The sequence below is a fragment of the Salmo trutta genome, unplaced genomic scaffold (assembly GCF_901001165.1).
Source record: "Salmo trutta unplaced genomic scaffold, fSalTru1.1, whole genome shotgun sequence".
Taxonomy (NCBI): domain Eukaryota; kingdom Metazoa; phylum Chordata; class Actinopteri; order Salmoniformes; family Salmonidae; genus Salmo; species Salmo trutta.
The window spans coordinates 10340-29496 of record NW_021822954.1 but is presented as its reverse complement, the minus strand read 5'-3'; the positions used below and the strand labels follow the sequence as shown (position 1 = coordinate 29496).

At 43.6% G+C, this 19157-nt stretch overlaps 2 protein-coding genes across 3 annotated transcripts; both read right to left on the bottom strand.

The window, feature by feature from the left end:
- Nucleotides 1-5300: 5300 nt before the first annotated feature.
- LOC115187575 (reticulocalbin-1-like) lies at nt 5301-16959 on the bottom strand. The gene is made up of 6 exons (XM_029746527.1): nt 16426-16959; nt 15089-15282; nt 14466-14644; nt 8831-8891; nt 7889-8088; nt 5301-6747 (listed from the first exon to the last, which is right to left on the bottom strand). The coding sequence occupies exons 1-6, from the start codon at nt 16647-16649 to the stop codon at nt 6640-6642; spliced, it is 966 nt and encodes a 321-aa protein (XP_029602387.1). The 5' UTR covers nt 16650-16959; the 3' UTR covers nt 5301-6639.
- Nucleotides 12172-14459, bottom strand: LOC115187574 (apolipoprotein A-IV-like). 2 transcript variants are annotated; one of them, XM_029746525.1, is made up of 2 exons: nt 12662-14459; nt 12172-12628 (listed from the first exon to the last, which is right to left on the bottom strand). In XM_029746525.1, exons 1-2 carry the CDS (start codon nt 13630-13632, stop codon nt 12511-12513), a joined length of 1089 nt encoding a protein of 362 aa, XP_029602385.1. In that variant the 5' UTR covers nt 13633-14459; the 3' UTR covers nt 12172-12510. The 2 variants fall into 2 exon arrangements, with proteins under 2 accessions (XP_029602385.1, XP_029602386.1); XM_029746526.1 differs by having other exon boundaries at nt 12172-13613; nt 13647-14459.
- Nucleotides 16960-19157: the final 2198 nt, after the last annotated feature.

The window sequence follows — 19157 nt, the reverse complement described above, 5'->3', positions numbered from 1 at the left end:
CTGTTTGACTCAAAATGGCTTTTATGTGTTAGCCTGTACTCATCTGCAAGGATTGCTGCATCACATAGGAGACTTAACTTTACGTTCATTCATGTATGTAGCAACCCGGTCAGACACACAATTGTTGAACTGTTCTAACACAATCAAATTAGACAGATCCTCAAAAGTACTAACTTCAGAAGCTGTACACCAACGATTAAATGCAGAAGTCAAATCACGAACAAACTCAGAATAGGTTTGTGAATCTAGCTTTTTCCTGTAACGAAAACGTTGACGATATGCCTCTGGCACAAGCTCGTAGACCTTCAGAACTGCTGATTTAACTTTAGCATACATTTTACAGTCAGCTACACTCAGTGCTGCAAAAGCCTCACGTGCTTTACACATTGCAACAACATAGTCATGTCCAAATCAGACCAAGCTCTGGCTTCCACAATACGCTGAAATAAAACAAAGTATGTGTCTGGATCTGACTCATCAAATTTAGGCAACAAACGAAGATTCTGTGAAAAATCAAACTGTGGTAATTCTTCTGGTCTATTAGCGCGATTGAGAAATGCTATCTCCAACTGCATTTGCAACAGCTCCCGCTGCTGCTCAAAAGTTAATGAAGGACTAGACTGAAAACTTGTACCCTCACTACGAGCAGACTGACCCCGAAAAACACCTATTTCCTTAAGACCCTGCTTTAATTTAGTTTTAGTTTTAACAGTCTCTTAAAAAATTTTATCAACAATCTCAATCTGATAATTTTCAGCAATTTCAATTAACTGCTCCTTAGTACACAACTCTAAGGCTCCCTCTGAAGGAGCTTGAACAAAACTACTCAGAATGGAAGACATTTTCCTCAACCAATACAACTATTACAAAAATACACAACTCACCTGCTGTCAGCCTGGGTCAAGGACAGGAGCCACACCCCACTATCCTCCAAAAACAACTAACTAACTGGCCCTGGTCTTCGTGCAGTCGCATGTGGTGGGGTTCTATGCACACAAAACCAGTGGAGTGGAAAAGACAACCAGAACTGGCGCCCCCCCATAACCACGGAGGTGCTCCCGAGCCGATGTAGGGGAAAAGGAAAGCTCTACCCACGTTCACTGCCACCTAAAACAAAAACACCACGAGCCTCCTATTGACACTCGCTGATAAGCCTGAACCGGAGAGGACTCCCACTTGAACAAAAACCCAGAAAAACCCAGAGTGAATTGCTAACCAAATTTAGCTACCAAACTAACTGAACCAAAAGAACACATGGCTCTCAACGCTCTCTCCAACAATATTGGCCCAACCAAAACAATCCCCTCAACAACAAAAAAATTGGCAATCTGATCTAAACTAACCCAAGTTAACTATAAAACAATAGTCAAATAAGCCAAATTACAAATAAAGAAACGTATCAATAATAAAGCAAAGAATCTAGACAAAACCTTAACCAACTATGACAAAATGTTAAAGTGAACTAAAATACTAAAGTAAACGCCAGCTAAAGTCACGCCAGCTCCAATCACTAATGACCCTCCTCTGCCTGCAGGAGGAACCGCCCCCGCACTGCAGAGGAGGAGCCGTGACACCTCGCTACCACAATATGAAACTAACGGTGTCACCTAGCTACCACAATATGAAACTAACGGCGTCACCTAGCTACCACAATATGAAACTAACGGCGTCACCTAGCTACCACAATATGAAACTAACCGCGTCACCTAGCTACCACAATATGAAACTAACCGCGTCCCCTAGCTACCACAATATTAAACTAACCGCGTCACCTAGCTACCACAATATTAAACTAACCGCGTCACCTAGCTACCACAATATGAAACTAACCGCGTCACTTAGCTACCACAATATTAAACTAACCGCGTCACCTAGCTACCATAATATTAAACTAACCGCGTCACCTAGCTATCACAATATTAAACTAACGCCGTCACCTAGCTACCACAATATTAAACTAACGGCGTCACCTAGCTACCACAATATGAAACTAACCGTGTCACCTAGCTACCACAATATGAAACTAACGGCGTCACCTAGCTACCACAATATGAAACTAACGGCATCACCTAGCTACCACAATAGGAAACTAACCGCGTCACCTAGCTACCACAATATTAAACTAACGGGATCACCTAGCTACCACAATATGAAACTAACGGCATCACCTAGCTACCACAATATTAAACTAACCACGTCACCTAGCTACCACAATATGAAACTAACCGCGTCACCTAGCTACCACAATATTAAACTAACCACGTCACCTAGCTACCACAATATGAAACTAACTGTGTCACCTAGCTACCACAATATTAAACTAAACCGCCACCTTAAGATACCTAGCTTCCACAATATGAAACTAAACCACCACCTCGAGACACCTAGCTTCCACAATATGAAACTAAACCACCACCTCGAGATACCTAGCTTCCACAATATGAAACTAAACCACCACCTCGAGATACCTAGCTTCCACAATATGAAACTAAACCACCACCTCGAGACACCTAGCTACCACAATATGAAACTAAACCACCACCTCGAGATACCTAGCTACCACAATATTAAACTAAACCACCACCTCGAGATACCTAGCTACCACAATATTAAACTAAACCACCACCTCGAGATACCTAGCTTCCACAATATTAAACTAAACCACCACCTCGAGATACCTAGCTACCACAATATTAAAATAAACCACCAACTCGAGATACCTAGCTACCACAATATTAAACTAAACCACCACCTCGAGACACCTAGCTTCCACAATATGAAACTAAACCACCACCTCGAGATACCTAGCTACCACAATATTAAACTAAACCACCACCTCGAGACACCTAGCTACCACAATATGAAACTAAACCACCACCTCGAGACACCTAGCTTCTACAATATTAATCTAAACCACCACCTCGAGACACCTAGCTTCTACAATATGAAACTAAACCACCACCTCGAGATACCTAGCTTCCACAATATGAAACTAAACCACCACCTCGAGACACCTAGCTTCCACAATATTAAACTAAACCACCACCTCGAGACACAATATTAAACCTCCTCAAAGACATTCGGTGCCTTATCCCCATTCCAGAGTGCCTGGTAAGAAATGCTATCATACAAGATGACTTGATATTCTATGGCGTTCCATAGAAGCTGCAACAAGGCCCTCTATTAAAACAGAATGACAGCCTAACACACACAGTACACAGCCTTCTCTAGTTCCTAATGAGCTTCATCACATTGGTCCCGCTCCACTTGTCATGCTAACGGACACACGTATCCACCCGTATATTCCACATGAGAGGACAGAGGGGACAGACCGTGCTGGGTGGCTTTCTCAGTTACATTGGAGAGTTCCACAGGAACAGCCAGGAGCAACTGTAGTCAGATTCACCCTATCCCTGCTAACAGTGTGTGTGTGTTTAAATTAGTCAGTGACAGTGTCAGCAGAATACCCGTATGCCTCGCGTTTTAACACTCACTCAGTCAAATAGACAGATGTACAAACATTAGTGGAGGCGTGCCAACGAACCGGCAAGCACGCGCACACGCACACACACACGCACACACACACACACACACACACACTTCAGTGACCTGTAGTGGAAAATCAATTAGCAAGTCAGTGGCCCTGTGGACAGTTTGGCCTGTAGCCAAGCAGTAGCAGCTTACTGGTTGGTCTCACACACAAGGACTGATATTTAACAGGTACACCTGTAGCTACAGGCTAGGGGTCTTAACAGGCCTCCAGTAGCTGTAATGGTGGGAAATGACAGGCTGTTTGAGTCATCCAAGACAATCGAATGACTTGTTAAGCTCTGATCCACAGCTGTGCTGAGTGCTCGCCTGTGTCAGAGAGAAAGAAAATAGTGTGAGAGTGAGACTAAGAACAAGAGGAGAGAAAGAAAATAGTGTGAGAGTGAGACTAACTGCTAGTGGTGTTTATACACCAGAGAGAGAGAGAGAGAGAGAGAGAGACACAGAGACAGAGAGAGACAGAGACAAAGAGAGACAGAGAGAGAGAGAGAGAGAGAGATAGAGACACACTGACAGAGAGACACAGACAGAGAGAGAGACACACACTGACAGAGAGACACAGACAGACAGAGAAAGACACAGACAGACAGACAGACAGACAGACAGACAGACAGACAGACAGACAGACAGACAGACAGACAGACAGACAGACAGACAGACAGAGGAAAAGCTTAAAGCCTATTTTGTGTGTGGGATGTGAAAGGTGTTTAAATTGGTGTTTGTTTCTCTGTGTGTTTGTCCTGCTTCAAATCATACCCAATCTCTCCAGCTCTCTGCCAGACCGTGTTCATGACTGTACCCTTTCCCAGGCCCTAAACTCAAACAAGAGGTACCAATCCTACAACTGAGCTTAGCAGAGACTTATATGGAACAACTTGTAACAGCAGATCTTCCTGTCTGGGTTGGCGCCCCCCCTTGGGTTGTGCTGTGGCGGAGATCTTTGTGGGCTATACTCGGCCTTGTCTCAGGATGGTAAGTTGGTGGTTGAAGATATCCCTCTAGTGGTGTGGGGGCTGTGCTTTAGCAAAGTGGGTGGGGTTATATCCTGCCTGTTTGGCCCTGTCCGGGAGTATCATCGGATGGGGCCAGTGTCTCCTGACCCCTCCTGTCTCAGCCTCCAGTATTTATGCTGCAGTAGTTTATGCGTCAGGGGGCTAGGGTCAGTCTGTTATATCTGGAGTATTTCTCCTGTCTTATCCGGTGTCCTGTGTGAATTTAAGTATGCTCTCTCTAATTCTCTCTTTCTCTCTCTTGGAGGACCTGAGCCCTAGGACCATGCCTCAGGACTACCTGGCATGATGACTCCTTGCTGTCCCCAGTCCACCTGGTCGTGCAGCTGCTCCAGTTTCAACTGTTCTGCCTGCGGCTATGGAACCCTGACCTGTTCACCGGACGTGCTACCTGTCCCAGACCTGCCGTTTTCAACTCTCTAGAGACAGCATGAGCGGTAGAGATACTCTCATTGATTGGCTATGAAAAGCCAACTGCCATTTACTCCTGAGGTGCTGACCTGTTGCACCCTCGACAACTACTGTGATTATTATTTGACCATGCTCTGTTATAATCTCCACCCGGCACAGCCAGAAGAGGACTGGCCACCCCTCATAGCCTGGTTCCTCTCTAGGTTTCTTCCTAGGCTTTGGCCTTTCTAGGGAGTTTTTCCTAGCCACCGTGCTTCTACACCTGCATTGCTTGCTGTTTGGGGTTTAGGCTGGGTTTCTGTACAGCCCTTTGAGATACCAGCTGATGTAAGAAGGGCTTTATAAATTAATTTAATTTGAGAAAAACCTTGGCTTAACTTCTTATACAGAGAAAAAAAAGGTACATTGAAAAAAAGATGTGGGTCATCATAGAATTACAAACTAGACAAGAATGGTAAAATGTGTTTCTTTTTCTAAAACATTAATATACACAAGGGAGTACATTTGGCATGGTACATGAGGAAGTGATCTAACAGGAAGTCCTATCTTACAACGTGAACAATAGTGTCAATATGAGAAGCAGCTTTGAGGTAACGGAGGACACACATACAGTACACTGTAACCCCTCTTCTCCTGCGTTTCAAGTCATTTTACATCACTCTAAAACTCCCATTTCCATAACAATGAAAAGGCAAAAATTACATTTTCATCATGACAATAGCCTGGTTATTTTGCATGTAACTCATATTACATTTTTACACAGGCAGGCCTTAAGTGTATAAAAACAAACAAGCGAACAAAGCAAAAGTAAATAAAATGAATGTTCACAGACTGTATCGGGAAAAGATGCGTGCAAAGAGCATATCATTAAGATGGGTGTTAGTAAGAGATCCTAAAACATTTTACAACAGAAAGCTCGCAAATCCAAGAGCACTTGAAAAAATATGTCATTTATAAAATAGTCTTTACTGGCCAGCAAAACAAAACAACATCTGTGTCCACTGTATAAAAACAAAGTGTGTAGTGATATCTGACAAGTTAAACAAGTAGGCAGCCTTCATAAACGCTATAAACACCCATTGACCTCCCAGGCTTCTTCGCCTCCAAGTTAAATGACTAAATAAATAGAATTTGAGTAAGTATTCTAGGCTGTGCTTTGTTTTCACATTGGAACCACAATCAAATCAAATATTCCTGACGATCAACCCTATGTTCTCATCTCCGCTAAAATCATGTAAGGTTTAAAGAAAAGACAATATAAGGGAAATGATCAAACGGTCAAAGATGGTCATGTGATGATGGCTGTGTATAGAGATGTAAAAGAGCGCTAAGCCAGATGGGAGGATGGCTGATAAGGAACGTCAACGGCAGTCGCACAGAGGTTGGGTGTGGTCAATCTCTGTTCCTAAATGTCAGAAACAGGACCAAACCCGGTCCAGCCGCTCTGGAGGACCTTGTCCGTCAGGGGTAGGAACAGACCATTCCTTGGCCTCTTCCCTCGGGGGGGGGGGGGGGGGGGGTACTGCAGTGTTGGAACTATGTTTGTGTTCAACTGATGACATTTAGCAGGATAAGGCTGAGGACCAGACAAGTTTGTGATCGAGGTTGACGATGCTCAGTTGAGGTCCGACCGACCTGCCACAAACACAACTACACTACAATAAACTGCTCAGAGTTCATCATGGTTCTTGGTCAGGTCTTCTCCATAGTTGGTGGCCTGACTTCCTACAAACATGTTCCAGTTCTCCAGGATCTCCTCCTTGGTCAGCATTGTGTCCTGAGGAGAGAGAACCCAGTCAGGTTTACATAGTTCTTTAGTAGTAGGATATCTTATAGACTAACACTTGAATTTCAATTCCTCCATTTTGACAGCTAAGACATGATCAAAAAGTATGAACTCAGGCTCTTTATCCTACATATTACCAGCCAGAAAATTGGTAAAGAGGAGTGAAAACTTAAACAATCGTTGGGAATCATATTGGTCTGACTCGTAGACTAGGATATAGGATCAGTACCTTGTACTGGTCTGACTCGTAGACTAGGTTATAGGATCAGTACCTTGTCCTGGTCTGACTCATAGACTAGGATATAGGATCAGTACCTTGTCCTGGTCTGACTCGTAGACTAGGATATAGGATCAGTACCTTGTCCTGGTCTGATTCGTAGACTAGGTTATAGGATCAGTACCTTGTCCTGGTCTGATTCGTAGACTAGGTTATAGGATCACTACCCTGTCCTGGTCTGATTCGTAGACTAGGTTATAGGATCACTACCCTGTCCTGGTCTGACTCATAGACTAGGTTATAGGATCACTACCCTGTCCTGGTCTGATTCGTAGACTAGGTTATAGGATCAGTACCCTGTCCTGGTCTGACTCGTAGACTAGGTTATAGGATCAGTACATTGTCCTGGTCTGACTCGTAGACTAGGTTATAGGATCAGTACCTTGTCCTGGTCTGATTCGTAGACTAGGTTATAGGATCAGTACCCTGTCCTGGTCTGATTTGTAGACTAGGTTATAGGATCAGTACCTTGTCCTGGTCTGATTCGTAGACTAGGTTATAGGATCAGTACTCTGTCCTGGTCTGATTCGTAGACTAGGATATAGGATCAGTACCCTGTCCTGGTCTGATTCGTAGACTAGGTTATAGGATCAGTACCCTGTCCTGGTCTGATTCGTAGACTAGGTTATAGGATCAGTACCCTGTCCTGGTCTGATTCGTAGACTAGGTTATAGGATCAGTACCCTGTCCTGGTCTGACTCGTAGACTAGGTTATAGGATCAGTACCCTGTCCTGGTCTGATTCGTAGACTAGGATATAGGATCAGTACCTTGTCCTGGTCTGATTCGTAGACTAGGTTATAGGATCAGTACCCTGTCCTGGTCTGATTCGTAGACTAGGTTATAGGATCAGTACCTTGTCCTGGTCTGATTCGTAGACCAGGTGTCGGGCCTCTGCCATGGCGTGATCGTAGTCCTGGGGCAGGATCCAGTGGCGAATCTCTGCCACGTCCATCTTTCCGTCCTTGTTCAGGTCCCTGAAGTCAGAGAACTGGTCCCGCTCCGTTCTGACCCAGTCTGGTTCTGGACCGCCCTCCTCATGGGAAAACATGTCCGCTGCAATGACACAGGAACATATTGGATGACATACTCAAAGAAGGTCAAAAAGCGAACACTTTGTTTAAAAGTATGCTTATAAACCGTAACTAAATAGTTTGTTAACCATTAGTAAAAATGTTGTAAATCATCGTTCGTTCATGTGCTCATTTGCATTCCCTGTATAAGCCATTTACTATAAGGACCTGTAATCAAAACTCTATAGAACTAATGGTTACCAAGCAAGCTATGTAATGTTTTTAAGCAGTTTCTAAGTGGATATTCCTTCAAAAACGCAACCAAAGATGAACAGTGAAATCCTAGAATAGGCAGACGGAGACTAAGTCAGCAGACTGCAGCGTCATAGCAGAGCTTTCCCAAAGCAACCAACAAACAGGCCTTTGATTCCTAATCAGGTCACAGAGCTCATGGGGTTGCCTACATCTTGTGTTAGGAACTCTTCCTCTAGACTAGAAGACCCAGGAGGATACTAACACCAAACCTTGTAAACACTTCCAATATACCATAAGAACATGATATAGTTTGTGGAGAAAATAATTACAAGTTGGTTAAAAATAGTTTTGCATTAAAATGAGGGTAGACCTGTCCTCGTGTGTAAAAAAAGAAGGTAATTCCGCTGAAAAAGGAGAGAAAAATGAAGAAAACAAAAGAATGAAGTGAGTGAAAATGACCTGTAACCGGTGTTCATGAAGGGTTAGTCTTCTGATGCAGTGTCAACCCCAGTCATGCCTCCCCAACTCACCAATATACTCATCCTCGTCCACATGTCCGTCTCCATTCTTATCAATGTCCTCCAGGGTCTCCTGCATGCAAACACAGGCAATGATGTCATAAAAGGGGGACACAGAGGTCAACAGCAGTGGGACTCTCACTACTGACAGTAATAAAAGATAAAACACACAGCCCCAGGCAGTATGAGTCGAGGTACGAGGCTCTGCTTACAGATGGGCTGGCAGAGAGACACTACGATTACAGAGCCACTGCTGATGATCAACTAACTGCCTGGATTGGAGACGATGTCGGTTTTCAGAGATGAGATTTTAGCCACTTCTTTAAGAGCAATCTATGGTTGCTTTACTTGTGTAATTTTATCTGTTTATCTGGAGGAATGGATTGTATATACAGTGCATTAGGAAAGTATTCAGACCCCTTGACTTTTTCCACATTGTTACTTTACAGCCTTATTCTAAAATGGACTAAATAGTTGTTTCCCCCCACAACCAATCTACACGCAATAAACCATAATGACAAACCAAAAACAGGTTGTTAGAAATTTTTGCAAATGTATAAAAAAAACGAAACAAAAAAAACAACAGAAATATTACATTTACATAAGTATTCAGACCATTTACTCTGTACTTTGTTGAAGCACCTTTGGCAGCGATTACAGCCTCAAGTCTTCTTGGGTATGATGCTACAAGCTTGTCACACCTGTATTTGGGGAGTTTCTCCCATTCTTCTCTGCAGATCCTCTCAAGCTGTGTCAGGTTGGATGGGGAGCGTCGCTGCACAGCTATTTTCAGGTCTCTCAAGAGATGTTCGATCGGGTTCAAGTCCGGGCTCTGGCTGGGCCACTGAAGAACATTGAGACTTGTCCCAAAGCCACTCCTGTGTTGTCTTGGCTGTGTGCTTCGGGTCGTTGTCCTGTTGGAAGGTGAACTCTCGACCAGGTTTTCATCAAGAATCTCTCTGTATTTTGCTCCGTTCATCTTTCCTTCGATCCTGGCTAGTCTCCCAGTCCCTGCCGCTGAAAAACATCCCCACAGCATGATGCTGCCACCACCGAGCTTCACCGTAGGGATGGTACCAGGATTCCTCCAGACGTGACACTTGGCATTCAGGCCAAAGAGTTCAATCTCCAAGCAGGCTGTCATGTGCCTTTTACTGAGGAGTGGCTTCCGTCTGGCCACTCAACCATAAATGCATGATTGGTGGAGTGCTGCAGAGATGGTAGTCCTTCTGGAAGGTTCTCCCATCTCCAAAGAGGAACTCTGGAGCTCTGTCAGAGTGACCATTGGGTTCTTGGTCACCTCCCTGACCAAGGCCATTCTCCCCTGATTGCTCAGTTTGGCCGGGTGGCCAGCTCTAGGAAGAGTCTTGGTGGTTCCAAACTTCTTCCATTTAAGAATGATGGAGGACACTGTGTTCTTGGGGATCTTCAATGCTGCTGACATTTTTTGGTACCCTTCCCCAGATCTGTACCTCGACACAATCCTGTCTCGGAGCGCTACGGGCAATTCCTTCCACCTCGTGGCTTGGTTTTTGCTCTGATATGCACTGTCAACTGTGGGACCTTATATAGACAGGTGTGTGCCTTTCCAAATCATGTCCAATCAATTGAATTTACCACAGGTGGACTCCATTCAAGTTGTAGAAAAATCTCATGGATGATCAATGGAAACAGGATGCACCTGAGCTTAATTTCAAGTCTTATAGCAAAGGTTCTGAATGCTTACGTAAATAAGAAACTTATTTTTTTTTTTTTATATATACACATTTGCTAAAATTTCTAAAAACCTATTTTTGCTTTGTCATTATGGTTTATTATGTGTAGATTGATGAGGAACCTTTTTTATTGAATCCATTTTAGAATAAGGCTGTAACGTAACAAAATGTGGAAAACGTAGAGGTCTGAATACTTTCTGAATGCATTGTATGATGTAGATGATGTTAAAGTTGTGTGTCATCCCTATACAGTCTCTTAGGTATGGTTACAGAGCCTCAACTCATCTTGTCAACACTGCACAATCGTTGTGTTCCCTCGTTTGGGATTTAACTTATGACTGCCTCTCTAAGGTTGTAGCAGTTGTTAAGAGAGAGGATATGTCATGACTGTTTCTCTAAGGTTATAGCAGTTGTTAAGAGAGAGGATATGTCATGACTGTTTCTCTAAGGTTGTAGCAGTTGTTAAGAGAGAGGATATGTCATGACTGTCTCTCTAAGGTTATAGCAGTTGTTAAGAGAGAGGATATGTCATGACTGTCTCTCTAAGGTTGTAGCAGTTGTTAAGAGAGAGGATATGTCATGACTGTCTCTCTAAGGTTATAGAAGTTGTTAAGAGAGAGGATATGTCATGACTGTCTCTCTAAGGTTATAGAAGTTGTTAAGAGAGAGGATGTCATGACTGTTTCTCTAAGGTTATAGCAGTTGTTAAGAGAGAGGATATGTCATGACTGTTTCTCTAAGGTTGTAGCAGTTGTTAAGAGAGAGGATATGTCATGACTGCCTCTCTAAGGTTATAGCAGTTGTTAAGAGAGAGGATATGTCATGACTGTTTCTCTAAGGTTGTAGCAGTTGTTAAGAGAGAGGATATGTCATGACTGTTTCTCTAAGGTTGTAGCAGTTGTTAAGAGAGAGGATATGTCATGACTGTCTCTCTAAGGTTATAGAAGTTGTTAAGAGAGAGGATGTCATGACTGTTTCTCTAAGGTTATAGCAGTTGTTAAGAGAGAGGATATGTCATGACTGTCTCTCTAAGGTTATAGCAGTTGTTAAGAGAGAGGATATGTCATGACTGTTTCTCTAAGGTTATAGCAGTTGTTAAGAGAGAGGATATGTCATGATTGTCTCTCTAAGGTTATAGCAGTTGTTAAGAGAGAGGATATGTCATGACTGTCTCTCTAAGGTTATAGCAGTTGTTAAGAGAGAGGATATGTCATGACTGCCTCTCTAAGGTTATAGCAGTTGTTAAGAGAGAGGATATGTCATGACTGTCTCTCTAAGGTTATAGCAGTTGTTAAGAGAGAGGATATGTCATGACTGTTTCTCTAAGGTTGTAGCAGTTGTTAAGAGAGAGGATATGTCATGACTGTCTCTCTAAGGTTATAGCAGTTGTTAAGAGAGAGGATATGTCATGACTGTCTCTCTAAGGTTATAGCAGTTGTTAAGAGAGAGGATATGTCATGACTGTTTCTCTAAGGTTATAGCAGTTGTTAAGAGAGAGGATATGCCATGACTGCCTCCCAAATGCCCCGTTTACATCGTGATGCATTTCATTACTCCGTACGTCATCTTCACCGAGTCTTTCCCCGCTACTGAACGGACCAGTGTAGTGTTTTGTAAAGCAAGATGGAGGACACCCTCTCTCCTCAGAGATAGCATTTATTTTGGGATATTGCAAAATATGACATTATATTCAAGACAGGATAAATATATTGTTTCAGGTGATAAAACATGTTTTGTTTCGTTACTTTTTCCTCAACTTGTTTCTCTAACTTTATAGCAAGTCAAGAGTGTTTATGGGTAATGTGAACGAGGCATAAGGTTGTAACTTTAGCAGTTGTTATTAGAGCAGTATGTCATCACAACCTGAAAATGCAGTCACCCCCCTTACCAGCCAACATAGCTTCACACAAAAACACACCATGTTTCAAGCAGGTTATAAATGCCCCTGCTGAAGCCTACTGAAAGATTAAAGACCACTTACCCTGGGGAGTGGATGACTAATAATAAACATGTGTTATTAAAAATATAGAACATAATGAATATAGACCTCTCCATAGCAGGACTCATCCAGGATATCTCCTCTACAACACCAGTAGTATAGGGGTTCATCTCCTCTACAACACCAGTGGTATAGGGGTTCATCTCCTCTACAACACCAGTGGTATAGGGGTTCATCTCCTCTACAACACCAGTAGTATAGGGGTTCATCTCCTCTACAACACCAGTAGTATAGGGGTTCATCTCCTCTACAACACCAGTGGTATAGGGGTTCATCTCCTCTACAACACCAGTGGTATAGGGGTTCATCTCCTCTACAACACCAGTGGTATAGGGGTTCATCTCCTCTACAACACCAGTGGTATAGGGGTTCATCTCCTCTACAACACCAGTGGTATAGGGGTTCATCTCCTCTACAACACCAGTGGTATAGGGGTTCATCTCCTCTACAACACCAGTGGTATAGGGGTTCATCTCCTCTACAACACCAGTGGTATAGGGGTTCATCTCCTCTACAACACCAGTGGTATAGGGGTCCATCTCCTCTACAACACCAGTAGTATAGGGGTTCATCTCCTCTACAACACCAGTAGTATAGGGGTCCATCTCCTCTACAACACCAGTAGTATAGGGGTTCATCTCCTCTACAACACCAGTAGTATAGGGGTTCATCTCCTCTACAACACCAGTGGAATAGGGGTTCATCTCCTCTACAACACCAGTAGTATAGGGGTTCATCTCCTCTACAACACCAGTGGTATAGGGGTTCATCTCCTCTACAACACCAGTGGTATAGGGGTTCATCTCCTCTACAACACCAGTAGTATAGGGGTTCATCTCCTCTACAACACCAGTAGTATAGGGGTTCATCTCCTCTACAACACCAGTAGTATAGGGGTTCATCTCCTCTACAACACCAGTAGTATAGGGGTTCATCTCCTCTACAACACCAGTAGTATAGGGGTTCATCTCCTCTACAACACCAGTAGTATAGGGGTTCATCTCCTCTACAACACCAGTAGTATAGGGGTTCATCTCCTCTACAACACCAGTAGTATAGGGGTTCATCTCCTCTACAACACCAGTAGTAGAGGGGTTCATCTCCTCTACAACACTTGAGTGTTATAGGGGTTATGGGCCCACTATGGTAGGGAGGAGGGACGTCAAATTACCCAATAATAACAACATGGATATGACTTAACGTCATGGGTCTTCCTCTGAAAGACTGCCCCTATTGACTACAACCACAAGGTGTGATCACCACAATCAATGAAGACAACACTGCCCAAGCAGCAACATTTCTGAAAAATGAACCATCAATAATTAACTCAGTCAAATGGGTAATACAGTTTTTATGAAGGCAGAAGCCTAGTGCATTAGTTTCTCCATGTTTGCCATGCGACTGTTCAGCGCTGTCAGTTTTATATTTAAGTGGCATGGGTCGGTTTGTCCCACTAGACCTGTTCCAAAAAATGTACACATTTTTTCCAGGCTGAGTAAAGTGTCATTAGAGAGCGTGATCTGAACCAGAGCACTCCTAGTGGGACATCATCAGACAGAAACAGATTTCACAGAAACTCTCATCTGTTCCAAGAATTAGAAAAGATTTTCGGAAAGCCAGTCAACTCATCTATAGAGTACGATGAGGAGTTTTCAATACAGCTTTAAACTCTTCACATAACTCAGGTTTTAAAGCTGCTTCTCAAATACACCCCTGATTTACTACGTTTCACTTAAACTTAATCCAGAAGAAGTTAGAGGTTCTCAAATCAGTTTTCTAGGCTGCTATGGAGTTGGCGGTTTGTCTATCTACTGATACACTACCATAACCCACTTGAGTTTCTGTATTAGCCAACTCATTTCTGCTAACTCAGCAATAACAGGCTGGCATCCAGGCCAACACTAGACATTTCAGTGCAGAATGGAACACTAACCAGGACCACGATGTCCTTCATGTGGTCAAACTCCTCTGGGTGGAGGAAGGAGGTGAACTCTTCTCTATCAGCTGCCAGGTCTCCATCCAGATCAGCTGTTTGAAATCTCCTCTCATCCCTGGGCAGCATCTTCTTAAAGCTGAACTGGTCTGTGGCCTCTTCAAACTCCTCTGGGTTAGCTTGGAGGAAAGACAAACAACCGGTTGGTGTTCAAACAACTGTAGTAGAGCTGCTGGCTTAAATAACTAGGTAGGTCATGAATCTGGCTTAAATAACTAGGTAGGTCATGAATTTGGATGGAAGGTGTGATATTGTTAGCTGTCACACATGAGAGAGGAGAGAGGGGCCATGGGTCGGACAACCAGAGAGGAGAGAGGTGAGGATTTGCTTGAATCCTCAGTCATATCATATCTGACAGAACATGTCATAAGCAGGTCATATCATATCTGACAGAACATGTCATAAGCAGGTCATATCATATCTGACAGAACATGTCATAAGCAGGTCATATCATATCTGACAGAACATGTCATAAGCAGGTCATATCATATCTGACAGAACATGTCATAAGCAGGTCATATATCTGACAGAACATGTCATAAGCAGGTTATATCATATCTTACATAGGTAGTAGCCATAGGTAGCCTGCTTGTACTCATCCCACGAGATCTTGTTGTCTTTGTTGAGGTCGTAATCCGTCCACACCTTGGCCACGTTCTCGTAGACGTAACGCTTCTGCACCCGCTTGATCCAGGCCTTCAGTTCAGTGATGGTGACATAGCCATCTCCATCACTGTCTATCCGGTCCACTATCTTACTGTGAGATACAGAGGACACAAACAGTACTATAGTCTATCATTCATTTCCTTTCATTATAATGCATAGCCATACATAGATGCAGTTTAATATAACAGGCCATATATTTCCTTTAGAAAAAGAAACATGAGTTGATGTCTTCAGTGACATAAGTAAGCAGTTATTCTAGCAACACAACATTATCAGTTTATACATACTGTCAGCCAGCCATGAGAGAATAAAAACCTATTGAGTTACATGTTTGCTTTGGGAGGAACTTGTGCCTAAATAATATTGAGAGTCTGTTCTATTTAGGAAGTTAGTTTTCCACCAACTAGAGTAAACGGATTTATATCTATCTTGGTTGCCACGTTGTGATGTTAAGAGGGTCCTCCCACTCAACGCCATTCAGGAAAGGGAATTCTCAGGGAGAAGCCCAACCACACAACCTACGCCCATCTCAGCCAACGTGTGTAACATAGAGCCAACACGTCATCTGAGCAGTGGTAAAGATGAAACGGAAGCAAAGGAAGCAGGACAGGTCTCTCTATGAAAGAGCACACCGAGACAGCGCAGTTAACACGTTCCAACACACATTTAAAACCCCCGAACAACATTCTGTCCGTGGTTCTCAACTTTTACCCAACTCTCTCAACACCACAAAACTTCCTCTTGCTTCTTTAATGCATTATCCATAATTAAGAACTACACTCTGCAATTATAATATGACCGGGGAATGTGTGCGAGCGAATAGCACTCGCTCTACATTTAAAAGCGTAATAATGCACCGTTATATCATGCGGGTCTGCTGCCATGCAAATGTCTCAGGCACCACTTGGGCGAGTTGTGAAATTTTAATAACCCAAAGCCAAGAGAACACGAAATACATTAACAGGAATATGCGACTATTGTGACCCACTAAGAAGACCCATATCTTTGGAGATGTGTGACAATAGCCCACATTACGCACAAGAGGTTGGTTGCGTCACCATCGCCTGCTCTCCAGATATAGACCCTCGCGACGCAATGACACCAACGTCAAGCGTTATCAGACAATAATGGAACTGAGGAGAACCGAATAAACTGTCGTCTTTCAACTACTTTTGAACTTTAGTGACCCTGCATTGTATCACGTGTATCTCTAGTCTTTTCAGGGGAACCTTACCCAAGTCTGTCTTTGCTCTCCTCCGGGGTAAGCTGGTCGAAGGTAGTAGCGTCCTCCTTTCCCAGAAAGGCCTCATGATCGAATTGGAAGCTCTGGTTGTCTTCGTTGGCTTGCTTAATGAGTTCTAACGGGTCGTGGTGGACGCGCTCTTTTCTTAGCGTCGGTTTACCGAGCACTACACAAGAGCAGAGGAGCAGGACGCACACGTAGCTGTACACGTCCATCAGTAGGGTGTTTGAGAACAGATCAGCTGTTGCGGAATGAGCCGTATTTAGCCCGCTGCTACAAATGTAGCCAATTTATTACAAGTCTGCTGAGAGGAAATAAAACAACAGCGCAAGCTGGCTACTTTCTTACTTTGAGGAGCGCAACAATGTTGCTGAAACGCGACATCCAAGCATCAAGTCTTGCACTAAAGTCTATGTGCATTTAAATACATTACACGGGTCACTTCAGACCAGTACAGCCCGCCCCAGGTCGTATTTTCGTTTCAAACGTGCCCGGCTGGTTACCACGGGACACCACAGAGCTCAACCTAGCTAGGTTGCTTCCTACTTCACGTACAACCATTCACATATTCGCTTTCAGCGCTGGTTCAGCCTCACTCATTGTTAGTGTCTCTGCCATTGGTCCACGGGCTGTCTGTAACACGACATGACTATGGGCGCCACGTTGCAAGATGACACGTAAACACTGCCGTAGAACTCACGCATTTTTTGAGGGGCTGCCAAAAATAGTTGTGCCCCTCCTTAATCACTTTGTTGTCTCCCTGTTTTACTGATATGGGTATGTTTATGTGTTCTCTCTCACTCTCTCAGTTTTCAATTGAATTCAATTGTTTCTCTCTCTCTCTCTCTGTGTGTGTGTGTGTGTGTGTGTGTGTGTGTGTGTGTGTGTGTGTGTGTGTGTGTGTGTGTTTTCAGAATATATTAGACTATTGATTTAACATAACAAATGCACAAACAGCAGAAGTCCACAAAGCAGAATACCATACCCATCATATTTGACACTTGTAGGGGCCCCGGTCTTTAGCTGAAGACAGCATTACAACAGCTCATGGTTATTATCATGACAGGCACTGAGACATAGATAGGACAAATAGCATCATATTATTATTATTTCACATTTACATTTCCGTCATTTAGCAGACACTTATCCAGAGTGACATTCTTTTTCGTACTTTTTGTATTTCAATATGTTTTAACATGCAATAGGAGAGTCTGTGTACCCTGGAAACAACTTGCTGACAGCGTCCTCCCTAATCCCCATTTGTAGGGAGGAGAACATTTATTTTGTCATTCAGCATTAGCATAATAAGCCCAACACATGGAACTTAGCTTTTTTGCATAAACTGTACATCCCAGTGTTTTATTATAAAGGACCCTGGGGCTAACTGGCCTTTTTATTTCATTCATGAATAGTTCATGTATTTAAATTAGTCTTGCCCGGTCAATTTGAATCAGAGTGTCGTAGCGAGATATGATGATACACAGATGTGTTTTCTCCCAGTAAGATCTCGCTCCCTCCCTCCCTCCCCATCCATCCCTCCTCCATCCCTCCCTCCATCCCTCCCCCCTCCCTCCCTCCATCCTTCCCCCCTCCCTCCCTCCCTCCCTCTCTTCCTCTTGGACCTGAATGTACAGAAGTGTTCAGCCATGATTGTTGCGGGGTAATTGTTACTTCCTCATTACAGCTTCCTCAGAGCTATATGTTCACGTCCATGCCAGTTCTGGAGAGATCGGTGATGTCTGGGGTTGTAGTATAATCAATTCAATTTCAAAATAGGGGTTTTAATTGAACTTATTGAAGTTGAATTGAATTAGATTGATGGATTAAATTGTTATGACATATACATTCACATAACAAACATATTATAGACTAACACAGTTTATGGCTGTACTGTGTTATGGTATTCTATGTTGTTCTTTTGTTTTTGTCTCCAAAGTGGAGACGAAGAGGAGGGAGGGAGGGGGGTAGAAGGAGGGAGAGAGAGGGGGGATGGAGGGATGGATGGAGAGGGAGAGAGAGAGAGAGCGAGAGAGCGAGAGAGAGAGAGAGAGATGGAGGTAGAGAGAGAAAAAAGAGAGAGAGAGAAAGAGAGGGGAGATGGAGGGAAAGAGCGAGAGAGAGAGAGAGAGCGAGAGAGAGGGAGGTAGATGGAGGGAGAGTGAGAGAGAACGAGAGAGAGAGGGAGAGCAAGAGGGAGATGGAGGGAGAGTGTGTGAGAGAGAGGGAGAGAGAGTGGGAGAGAGAGGGAGATGGAGGGAGAGTGGGAGATGGAGGGAGAGTGAGAGAGAGTGAGTGAGTGTGAGAGAGAGAGAGAGAGAGAGAGAGAGGTAGAGAGAAAAAAGAGAGAGAGAAAAAGAGAGGGGAGATGGAGGGAAAGAGCGAGAGAGAGTGAGAGAACGAGAAAGAGATGGAGGGAGAGTGGGAGATGGAGGGAGAGTGAGAGAGAGGGAGAGGGAGTGAGAGTGAGAGTGAGAGTGAGAGTGAGACTGAGACTGAGACTGAGACTGAGACTGAGAGTGAGAGTGAGAGTGAGAGTGAGAGTGAGTGAGAGCCCTAATACTGAATCTCAGATGAAAATAATGGAGTTCCAAAAAAGGTCCAGCAGTCAGGACAACAAAGACACATTCTGTCTAGACAACGTTGCCCTAGAGCACACAAAGAACAATACCTACCTCGGACTAAACATCACCATTAGGATCTGGATAAATCAGTTACAGAGCCCA